Source organism: Littorina saxatilis, linkage group LG8, assembly GCF_037325665.1.
Source record: "Littorina saxatilis isolate snail1 linkage group LG8, US_GU_Lsax_2.0, whole genome shotgun sequence".
NCBI classification, from domain to species: Eukaryota; Metazoa; Mollusca; class Gastropoda; order Littorinimorpha; family Littorinidae; genus Littorina; species Littorina saxatilis.
The window spans coordinates 9,986,025-9,998,194 of record NC_090252.1 but is presented as its reverse complement, the minus strand read 5'-3'; the positions used below and the strand labels follow the sequence as shown (position 1 = coordinate 9,998,194).

The following is a 12,170-nucleotide window of genomic DNA, read 5'->3' as shown; positions in this document are numbered from 1 at the left end:
TATGAAACCGCTTTATGTTGTTTAAATTGATGAGATGTGTGCATTTGGTTGCGTGTGATCTGTTTATTAAATGAAATATTGTTGAAAACTGACCGTCGGATTGCAGTCTGTTGTCGAAGAAACTGAGTGAAAAGAAATTTGAAAGGGGAACTACTCTTGTCGCTAGACAAAGTATGAGAGTTACTTGCCTTGGGAATTTGCTTGTGATGAACGTTTGTGCACAGCAGACCTAGATTCAGAAAACAACCAAACTCATGGATTTTATATGGAGATTCATGTGTTCAAGCCTGTAGTTGTTAATTTAAATGCGGTATGTTTGTATTGTTTGCTCCAGAGATGTATATTTCGTACATAAGAGCGTTCGGAACTTTTCAGTCGCAAAAGTAGTACCGACGCAGAACAGCTTCTCAACCCATTGCGCTATCGAGGATTCAGGCTGTTGCTGGGTCGTTATTTGTTTTGTAGCTGGGTGTTTATCGAAAAATAACTAGCTCTACAAGTTTACAGAGGTAAAGAAGCAGAGGGGGGAATAATATCACATAATTCCCTGCTTATAACGCAGTTACCTGAGAGCGCCACTGAAGAGCATGGACATGTAGAGGCCCGCCATACCAGGCAGGTCAACCAGCACGTGAATCACGAAGTAGGGCATCATCTGAAGGAATGACAATCACGACTAAGAGACAGAGTGTTACAGATGTAATACACAAAGGGAAGTAAGCACTCCAGATACAGACACCAACATAGTTACGCGGAACTAGTCACCCTCGCTCCTGAGAAACATTGAAATGAGCAAAAGACGTTCATGCTCATTGACTGAGGTATTATTGCTCTTGTCTTTATTCACTTATCTCTCTTTGCATCTTCGATCTTATCAGATTAAAAGTTTTCAACGCAAACTTTGAAACTGGGCACTAACAGTATCGACAGTTTCCAGCACAGAATTCAAACTTATATACGCAGCCACTAACAACATTGAAACACCGGCCCCCGTGGCGCAGTGGTTAGCGCATCGGTCGGCTCCTACCCATAGTGGAAGTGCGGCTGGGATCACACAGCCGAGTGGCATTCACTTCACAAATGCGATTGACTCAAAAAGCGCGAAAATGAAAACGTGTCTCGATTCTTGTGACCCTTCCTGCTCAGGGCTCTCATGGTGACATTGGTCCCAGTGTTCCTGTTCCTGTACTCTGCTGCCAGCCTGGGATGCTCCAGGGGGGGTCGACGGAAGGACGCAATGGCGGTCTGCTCTCTGAGGAGACGCTCACTCAGTCTGGCTCCGCGACTTAACAGTCAGTGTCGTAAGTAGAGGGCTTAGTAGGTAGCGGTGCCTGTGTCCCTTGCCAGGACCAATATCAATACTGAACACCGTCGAAGTGACACAGCAGGGTAGCCTACCGCAGCGGCCTGATTATCCTTCCCTGGAGTGTCTGTACACTCAATTGATTCGACAAAGTTTTTCGTGAGTGCTGGGACGGGGCGGCGTGGGAGCATACTGGGAGAAGGAACAAGCGTCGGGACAAAGAGGATGAAATACATAGAAAGACAGAGAAGAAAAAAGAAGACAAAAGAAGATACAAAAAATATACAAAAAATTAAAAACAGCATTGAAACATTTCAGCACAAACATTTTCAGTTTGGAGTTGGGTAGTCACGAATATATACTTTTTTTAATAGAGCATATGGTGAATGTAGATAATTTAAGGCTGGTTTGGGAGATTTTATAAGGACCTGATTTTTATTGGTGATTTGCCCGGCAGCGTACGGATCACAGCCAACAGTGACGATGTAGGAGTACAACAAGATGCCCGTCAGTGCTAGAATCACGCCGTGAAGGGCGTTCAAAGGTACATTCAGTAAGAAGGTCCTGGAACAGTTGTTGTCGTGTATTAAGTGCTAACTGGAAAATTGAAGTAATACATTTGACATTTCCAGGACCAGTTATCACTGCAGATGCACACTTATGTGACAAAAACAAAAGAGCTAGTTATTGACTTTCGCAAAAACCCAGCTACAGTTTCAGATTTATACATAGATGGTGTGAAAGTTGAGCGAGTGACTGAATACAAATATCTCGGTACAGTCATTGACAACAAACTAAATTTCTCCTCAAACACTAAAGCTATCCACAAGAAGTGTCAGTCAAGAATCTACTGCTTACAAAAGCTCAGAAGTCTGAACATCAACAGCCGCATCCTCCAAACATTCTATACTTCATTCATTGAATCCATTCTCACTTTCTCTTTCATCTGCTGGTATGGAGGTCTGTGTGTGAAGAGTAAGAATGTGCTTGGGCGGGTGGTGAACACATGTGGTAAGATTGTGGGGGTGAGACAGGAAGGACTGACTGTGCTGTATGAACGACGTGTGGTGCGAAAGGCCCGCTGCATCATCCAGGATAGTAGTCATGTGCTCGCTCACCACTTTGAGGTCCTGCCCTCAGGACGTCGCCTCCGCACTCCCAGATTCCGCACGCTCAGAACTAAGAACAGTTTTATTCCAAAGTCAATTGGCTTTTTAAATACCTAAGTTAATTAAAACTAGTATGTGTGCCGGTGAACATATGCACTGATTTCTGTGATGAATATTTTTTATATTCTTTGATGTGCACCCTTATGCTGAGTGTGATAACCCTCGAATGACTAGTCCTGTGATAAATATTGTTCAATGACATATCTAGTCCTGTGATAATGATAGTTTTTAGCGGTAAACTTTTAGCTAAAGCTGACGGCAATTTACCTATTTGGAATCATGTTACTATTCCTGTTAGTGTACATATGCGTGCGCGAGTGTAGTATGCTTCGTATGGTATTTTTATCTGTTGTCTTATTATTTGTTTTGTCTTTTAATGTGCACCACACTGAAATTTCTCTGTATGAGATAATAAAGTATTCGTATTCGTATTCGTATTCGTATTACATTGGAGTGACAGACCCAGACACACACTAGCACGCACGCCAACACGCAAGCACACACGCACACATTTACCCACGCACACCGTTTAACCACCTTCCCCTTCACTATCTCTCTCTCTCTCTCTCTCTCTCTCTCTCTCTCTCTCTCTCTTTACTCCCCCCCCCCCCCACTCTCTCTCTCTATCCGTCATTTTCTCTCGCCTCTCTCTATCATTCACTTTCTCTCTCTCTCCACTCTCTTTCAGTCACTTTCTATCTCTCTCTGTCTCTCTCAATCTGTCTCTCTCCAGGGCCGGACTAAGGGGGGGGGGGTTACAGGGGTTGCGTAACCCCCCCCCCCCCCCCCGGCTTAAGCATGTACCTCCCAAACGGTTTTTTGTTTTTTTGTGGGGGAGGGAGGGGGGTGCATCTGGATCATCATGAAATCCGAGAGGAAATCGCACCTCTCACCACCTCAAAAAAAAAATCATGAAAAAGGGAACATTCCTTGCATTGCATTCCGTTGCCTATGCGTCATAGGGGATCCATCGGCACTCGTATAGACTGCCTCGACAGTGGTTTCCCTTTTTTGTGATGAAAAGTATGAGTCCTTACAATCTCAATTCTTCTTCATTGCCTATACAGCTTGCTGTCGAATTTACCTTTTTCGTTCAAGGAGAGGCTTCCTTTCCCTCAAGAAACATCAAAAAACGTTCAGCTTCACCAAGGGGCTTCGCCCCCTGGACCCCCATGTGTAACCCCCCCCCCCCCCTAGTACTTACCTAGTCCGGCCCTGCTCTCTCTCTCACTCTCTCTCTCCCTCGCTCTCTATCTCTCTGTCTCTCTCTCTCTGTCTTTGTCTGTCTGTCTGTCTGTCTTCTCTCTCTCTCTCTCTCTCTCTCTCTCTCTCTCTCTCCCTCGCTCTCTATCTCTCTGTCTCTCTATCTCTCTCTCCAGCCCTCCTCTGTTCAGTACTGTTTGGCAGCCTTGAGAGTCTTGAGGGAGCCGATTCTCTGCACGGCTGACTGGTTGAAGCAGTTCGTCAGCCATATGACGCATCCCCCAAAGATACAGCCCCACAGGGAGTGCCGCTCTCTCGGATCTGGATTCAGCCTGGGGGACGTTCATCAGACAGTAGACGTTAGACATGGTTGTTCGTGTTAAAGGCCCTCTCTTGTTAAAGCCCTTCAGCCTTTGAGACATAAGACAAGAGACAGTAGACATAAGACGTTCGATATAGTTTGCAGTTTTGTTTTGTTCTGAATTCCCTCTCTCTTTAAAGCCTCATTAGGCTTCGACACATATAGAGAAGAAGACATTAGATATGAGACGTAAGGTATAGTTGGTAGTTGATTCTTAAAGACCCCCTTATTGTAAAGCCTCTTCAGCCTTTTAGACATAGAAATAAGACAGAGGACATTGGACATAAGACATAAGACGTTAGGCATTATTGATAGTTCGTTTTTAAAGTACCGCTCTTCTTAAAGGCCCTTGGGCCTTTTAACCAAAGCTGACATGTCAACAACAACAACAACAACAACAACAACAACAACAACAATAACAACAACAACAACAACACTCCGGTAAAAGGAAAAAGAAGCCTTCAACTAAGAGAACTTACTCTGCGAAGTTGGTCCTTCCTCCCTCCTCGGCTATATCAAACATACGGGTAAACCCACCCACTGCCAAAATACCCTGCAACAAATTGTATCCAAGACAAATAACAATGACATAATAGGGCAAAATAGTAATAGATAATTCGATTTAAGATTACTAAATGTCCATACAATGGAAACATTGTCGATTGAAATACACACAGGGACAATCCTATTTAACCAAACAAAATAAAAGCAAAAACAGAAAACAGTTGTATATATAGTTTACAGTGTTGTTTGCTGATAATAGTTTGGGTTCTTGGTCTAGTTTGTTTTGGGTGGAGAGCGGAGAATCATTATACATACAAAAAAGAAGAAGAAGAAGAAGAAGAAGAAGAAGAAGAAGAAGAAGAAGAAGAAGAAGAAGAAGAAGAAGAAGAAGAAGAAGAAGAAGAAGAAGAAGAAGAAGAAGAAGAAGAAGAAGAAGAAGAAGAAGAAGAAGAAGAAGAAGAAGAAGAAGAAGAAGAAGAAGAAGAAGAAGAAGAGGAACAACAACAACAACAACAACAACAACAACAACAACAACAACAACAACAACAATTATACATACCTTGATGAGAACTGTGAACACACCGATAAAAAGGACAATCGTTTGGAAGGCATCCGTCCACACTACACTTTTTATACCACCCTGGAAATAAGAAGTCGGCGAAATATATTAATTCACAAATCATTACAAACCACACTGTTTATACCACCCCAGAGATACAAAGTATTATAATGGTATCCTTCACGCACATTTTGACAAACTATAATTGTAATACTACCCTTGAAAAACGAAGAAGGCTATAGATGTTCTTTCCACAAATTATAACAAACAACACTTATAACATCAGAAATAAAAGTTAAAAGTAGGCAACAACATCCTTTCCACAAGTAATACTTATAACATATCACACTTGTTTTAGACCACTCAGGAAATAAACGTAGGCTACCACATCCTTTCCACAAGTAATAATTATAACATACCACACTTGTTTTAGACCACTCAGGAAATAAACGTAGGCTACCACATCCTTTCCACAAGTAATAATTATAACATACCACACTTGTTTTAGACCACTCAGGAAATAAAAGTAGGCTACACCATCCTTTTTACCAATAATAATTATATCCTTTCAACAAATTAAAACAAACCACACTTTGTATACCACCCTGGAAATAAGCAGAAGGCCAATGATGTCCTTTCCACAGTTAATGATGATTTTATGTTCCGCAAATCACACTTGTTATACTATAAATGCGACTCGTATTCGACTCGTCGGCGTTATACTTGTATCGTCAAAATATCGGATCCTAATGCTAAGCCGAAAACACAATAGCTGTTAATCTTTGATATTCTCCTGGACTCACCACAGCAGTGTAGAGAGTCCCGATGCTTCCCACTATGGCTACAGACACCCACAGCGGCAACCCTGCCGCTGAAAATAGTGAACAGATGTCGCGAATTATTTTTTTTAACCATTTCACCAGATGCCAACATGGACATTCTGAGAGTGAGTGAATGAAAAAGAACAATGAAGGCACAAGAACAAAGTCACATAAAATAAAGAGAACAAGCAAATATACATGCACACACCTGTGAACGCACACACGTACATACACACGTACATACACACGCACATACACACACCCATAGACTCACACACACAGACACAGATACGCGCGCACCCCCCCCCCCCCACACACACACACACATATCGACGCACGCACGGACGCACGCACGCATGTACACACATATCACACAGTATTTGCATTCACTTTCAACTGGACATTTTCCCCGAGTACGCTAGTACTTGGGCTCAGCAGACTTTAATTGTGTGTCTGTCTGTGTGTGTGTCTTTCTCCAGCTTATTGCTGGGAAACTACTGGGCGCAGTTAATAATAATAATAATAATAATGCAAACTTTTATAGCGCTATTCTAGAAAATTGTCTACTCTTAGCGCTTTACAATACATACATCGACCAAGCATACTATACACGCACAGGCAAAGAAACCGACCAAACATAACCAACAAACTATACATGCACAGGCAAAGAAAACGACCAAACATACAATACACGCACAGGCAAAAATAACGACCAAACATAAACAAACATACTATAACCAAACATAACCAACATACTATACGCACGCAGGCAAAGAGAACAATCAGCACATATAATTATTACTGACATCTAATAATGCAGGCATACAGTGACAAGCGCAGTTCGTTCAAAAGTTCATACACTAACTTGATAATAGGTCCGATTGATCGTATTAAAACTTCATAATGTTACCTGGGACATAAATGCGAAATAAACCACAAAAACGACTTGGCCGTAGGAGTTCACACCGGCGGGGCAACACGCAGCCATTGAGCTGATAGAACAGCCGAACGCGTAACGCACTGACGAGAAAAGCCGAACGCGTCACACACTGACGAGAAATATAGCTCATAAAAAGCATGCGATTTGCCAGGCTTTGCGCGTTGTGTGTTTGAATAATTTGATTTGTTGTGGACCCCATTTTCTACCAAGCGTTGGTTGCTCGGTCGCGACTGCGGTGGTTTAGAGGTCGCGATTTTGTGTTTTGATTCTTATCATATTAATTTGTATTTTTTCTTATGGTTTCCTTTGTTTACATATGTTTCAGTCTTTTACCTTCACTTTACATTAAAGAATTTGGTAAAACTACCTGGGGCGTGATAAATGCAAGAATCCGCGAGCCAGGACAGTAAAAGAACTTCGTGGGCCACCAGTTCACCAGTTATGAAGAGGGTCGGCAGTATATTTTTCACTGTGATCAAATAAAAGAGAAAGGCCAGTCGCCACGCACATCCTCGGCTCGCATGCAATGTACTTATATAGCAAAGGGAATGCCTGTAATTCACACAGAGCAATCACTTGGTCTTAAACGTGCACAAGACAAAAACTTTCATACTGGAGGAGCGAACCAGTCTGAAGAGTAATCGGGTCCAGCGCGAGCGTTTTTTATAATTCGTAGAGTACTACTAACCCAAATTTTATACAACCTGCACAAGCGAAACAAAACTAATGCAGTAAATGCAGTCTGAGCACAGTTAGTGGTAATGTAGCGGAACACATTTACATCATGACACGGGGGGGGGGGGGGGGGGAGGATGATTCATCAACGTGATAAAACAAGGTTTCTTCACGTACCTACCTGCCTGAAGTGCAAGAGCAGGAGAGAAGAGAGCTACAGCCATGTACAGCTCCTGAAATTAAAATTATTAATTAACCTAGTTTACTAAATCTGCACGAGAATGAACAGATGAAATCAAATGCTAGCAACATTCAATTTGCAGAGAAAAATAAGTGCTAGCATCATCGGAAAAAAAATAAAAATAAGCAACATCAAATTTGCCGAAGACACAATGCTTGCAACATCAACGTTGCCGGCGAAAAAAATAATAGCAGTTCACATCTTCGCTTAACTGAGTCGCGGAGTCTTCCACAGGAAGCTCGCTGCACGAGGCTTTGGTACTGATTTGTGGGTATAAAAACAAAACTTGGCAAAGTCTTCGCTAAGTCAACATCGGACTCAATAGAGGAATTCCGAAAATAACTCTGTCGGGTTTGTATGGGTTGTGAAAGAGTGAATGCCCTTGCTTTTACTGGGAAAAACATAGGAGGGGTCGATCATTAGCGAAGGGTCTGTCTGAAACACAGGAGCACGTGTGAGGGATATTCACTTTTTCACAACCGTTACAAACCCGACAGAGTTATTTGCTTAACGTGCAGACATTCTCTGAAAGTAAATAATGCTTCCAGCATGTATTGAACGTATACACGGTTCTGCCGAGTCGGAATAAACAAACGTCATATCAAGTCTGTAGCATGCAAATGACGTCATATTGAAATGAGAGAGATTATGACATCACCGTGCGACTTTCTTTCCCCCATACACAGTAAAGATTTTGTCTCAAGCTAATTTATTTCTTCTCATAACTTCTCTCTCTCTCTCTCTCTCTCTCTCTCTCTCTCTCTCTCTCTCTCTCTCTCTCTCTCTCTCTCTCTCTCTCTCTCTCTCTCTCTCACACTCTCTCTACCTCCCCTTGTTTACTAAAGAAAGTTAGAGATAACCGGGCGTATGTCAGTGCAATCGCTTGATTGAATGGTTACGCGGGACCGCTCGATCCACTGACCGTCTGCAGCATCCCGATGCACGTGCCAAGCAGCCTGACAGCAGTGGACTGGAACCTCAAACCCAGGTATTCGTACACGCTGGTCAAGTGTAGCGGGTACATGAGGGGCACCACGGTGAAGTAACCCACGAGGTAGGCCAGGCCAAAGCCGAAGCTGTTGTACATGATCATGGGCCCTGTGTCGTATGTGTCGCTTGGTGTTCCGATCAGCGAGATGGCTGACGTGAAGGTTACGAAGAGCGACAGGCAAACCGGCACCATACCCATCTCACGGTTGCCCAGTAGGTATTCTATCTGTCAAATGAAAAAAAAGACAGAAAATAGAAAGAAAGGAAAAGAGTTGGTAAGGGTGTCCAAAAGAGACAAGCATACCTTATCTCGAGTACAAACAGTTTGTTTCTGTTATTCTTTTTACATTTAACATAGTTTTAACATAGACGGAGAATCCAGACGAGGGTCGTGGTGTATGTGTGTGTGTGTGTGTGTGTGTGTGTGTGTGTGTGTGTGTGTGTAGACCGATTCAGAGAAAACTACCAAATCGATCTTCATGAAACTGTACATGAGAGTTCCTCAGAATGATATCCCCACACGCCTTTTTCATGTTTTCAATAAATGTCTTTAATGACGTCATAGTCGGCTTTTGTGAAAGTTGAGGCGGCACTGTCACACCCTCATTGGCTCACGAAGTGTAGCCTATGCGATCGTAACTTTGTCTGTCTGTGCGTTTGTGCGTGTGTGTGTGTGTGTGTGTGTGTGCGTGCGTGTGTGTGTATGTCTGTGGTAGAAACTTTAACATTTCCGAGTCTATGTGTGAGTGGTTATCCAAGACTATGGATAAAGCTCGCATAAGATTACGTCACGGTCAAAAGTGTTTGACGTCAATTAATGCATCATGACGGCATGCCTCCCTGTAGTCTTTCTCTCTCGCGTGGTGTGTGTGGTCTCGGTCATTGTTATTTTGAGCGGGCCGAGACTATTTGGCAGTCGTGTCCCTGTAAGTAGGCTACATGCAGACAGACAGATCTAGATCTAGTGTCTCTCTTTCTTGCACAGTGTCACCTAAGCTTACTGTGTGTGTGGGTGTGTATGTGTGACGGAGTGATTGAGTTTGTGTTACTGTTTGTCTATTTCTTACGTGAGCCTTGAAGGCTTCGCCTCTTGTTTTTTTTATTTAATTGATCGAAATTGTTGTCACGCCATATATCACTGCAGTAGTCCTTTAACTTTAACCCTTAGCTGTAAGCTAGATATGCACAAGTCATGTCGGTGCCACAAAATGCTGACACACATGTTCCTGTGCATAGTTTATGGATAACGTGTAGTTGGGAAGTTAAGAGTAGAAATAATTAGTATTTAGTGTGGGAGGAGGGTTGGGGGTGGGTAGGGAGGGGGTGGGTATGGTTTACTTTGAGCAGGTCGGTTTCAGTTTTAATAAACAATTCTAGAGAATTGTGTATCTTATATTTGAGTCTTTCGTGTTTTAGACATTGATGCATTTAATAGTTTTAACGAGTTGCCTTTTGTTTTATCATTCTGGTGTTTATCTAGATGTGCTGTGTATCTTATAAGAAGTTCTTAAAAGTTCGAAGTTATTTTAGCATATAGGTTTTTATGGTCTTAACAGTTAAACATGTATTACGTTATCATTAAGATTCATGCTTTGTTAGCACTAAGCAGTTGTTTTAATCAGTCTGGTTTTCTCTTGTTTTCATCTTTCGAACATTCTAAATGTTAGACTAACTTATTGTCTTGTACAGAATAACAACTGTGTGAATGGTGCTATACTGAATGAAAGAGTGTGACATGAAGTTCTTGTACATCATTGTAAAGAGTGTGAATGACGTTTTAGTTTAGATGTCAAGCGCTTAGAGCAAGCCTTTTTAACAAAAGTTTTTGATTTAGCGCTATATAAATGTTCTTCTTATTATTATATGACGAAGCCCGTACTATGGGATTGTCTTTCAGCTCCGTAGCTCAAAAATTAGTTTATGAGTTTGGTCATTAAAAATCTAAACATTCTAATTAAAATCAAAATTGTAGTAATCGATCCACAAATGATTTCATCTTATTCTTTGTCATCTCCTGAATCCAAAAACATATAGATATGTTTTGTTTAGATTAAAAACAAGCTCAGAAAGTCCAAAAGAATACAGAAAAGCGCGCTTTGCTGCCCAGCGCTCATTGCTACTGCACTATACTGGCATGTTAATATTAGGGAAAAGTGTCGGCGATTTCCTTGCCGCGAAGGGTTGACAAAGCTATATTGTTTGGTTGAAAAAAATGCTGTGCGTTCAGTTTCATTCCGTGAGTTCGACACATTGACTAAATGTAGTAATTTCGCCTTGCACGACTTGTTTCTGTTAGTTTGTCTTTGTATGTCTGCCCTCCATTGAAGATAGCAAAGACGAATCCGATGGCAAGGGAGACAAGCAGCACGGCCAAAGTGATCACATAATTCAAGCCAGTCTGTCTGTCCTTTATTGTCCATTCGTTCTTTCATTCGTTCATTCTTGTTTGTACCGGCACGGTTGGCCTAGTGGTAAGGCGTCCGCCCCGTGATCGGGAGGTCGTGGGTTCGAACCCCGGCCGGGTCATACCTAAGACTTTAAAATTGGCAATCTAGTGGCTGCTCCGCCTGGCGTCTGGCATTATGGGGTTAGTGCTAGGACTGGTTGGTCCAGTGTCAGAATAATGTGACTGGGTGAGACATGAAGCCTGTGCTGCGACTTCTGTCTTGTGTGTGGCGCACGTTATATGTCAAAGCAGCACCGCCCTGATATGGCCCTTCGTGGTCGGCTGGGCGTTAAGCAAACAAACAAACAAACAAACAAACAAACAAATTCTTTTTTGCATTTCGTCTTTCTACCTTAGTTTTCTGCCCTCCCTTGAAGAGAGCGAAGAAGAATCCGATAGCAAGGGAGACCACTAGCATGGCCACAGTGACCACGTAGTCCAGCCAGTGGAAACGACTCATCGACATCGTGTCCTTTTATGTTGGCAGTTATCTGAAAACAAAAGATTAAATGAGTTTAATCAATTATTCAACGAGTTTTGTAAATGCGATTTTAGACCTTAACCATGTACGAGGTTACACTTCTTTCCAAGTTCTCTCTTTGTTAGAAAAGTAGAGACTCAAGATATATGCATACAAAATGCAACAGCGAAGATCGTTCATTTGTTTGTCTGCCCGTGTATCTGTCGTGTCTGTCTGTCCGTTTGTTTGTTTGTTTTTCGTTTTATTTCCGCCCCCTCATTTTGCCTTTCTGCCTGTATTCCTACCAAGCAGTGTCCATGAACTGCACTTTGCGTTCTCCTGCATCAGTGTATATTGTACTGTTAATAAGTGGAATCAGGAAAACACCGCAAAGGCTTGTAAAGTATTAACACAGATCTCGTTTAAAGTACAGTCTTTATATCAATGAGAAATGTTGAACAAATTCAAAAATCGAAAACACAACGTATACATAATTTT

The 12,170-nt window shown here is 42.2% G+C and overlaps 1 protein-coding gene across 1 annotated transcript in view; it reads right to left on the bottom strand.

Annotated features, from left to right (window-relative positions):
• Positions 1-11,698, bottom strand: part of LOC138972743 (sodium-coupled monocarboxylate transporter 1-like) — a 24,953-nt gene extending 13,255 nt beyond the window's left edge. Inside the window, exons 1-9 of the mRNA XM_070345410.1 lie at positions 11,565-11,698; positions 8,699-8,992; positions 7,717-7,768; positions 5,903-5,970; positions 5,100-5,180; positions 4,516-4,589; positions 3,870-4,007; positions 1,732-1,867; positions 567-655 (exon numbers count right to left, since the gene is read on the bottom strand). Coding sequence (XP_070201511.1) covers positions 567-655; positions 1,732-1,867; positions 3,870-4,007; positions 4,516-4,589; positions 5,100-5,180; positions 5,903-5,970; positions 7,717-7,768; positions 8,699-8,992; positions 11,565-11,678 — 1,046 coding nt within the window. The 5' untranslated portion in view covers positions 11,679-11,698. The remainder of the gene's footprint in view (positions 1-566; positions 656-1,731; positions 1,868-3,869; positions 4,008-4,515; positions 4,590-5,099; positions 5,181-5,902; positions 5,971-7,716; positions 7,769-8,698; positions 8,993-11,564) is intronic.
• Between the last annotated feature and the right edge of the window lie 472 nt (positions 11,699-12,170).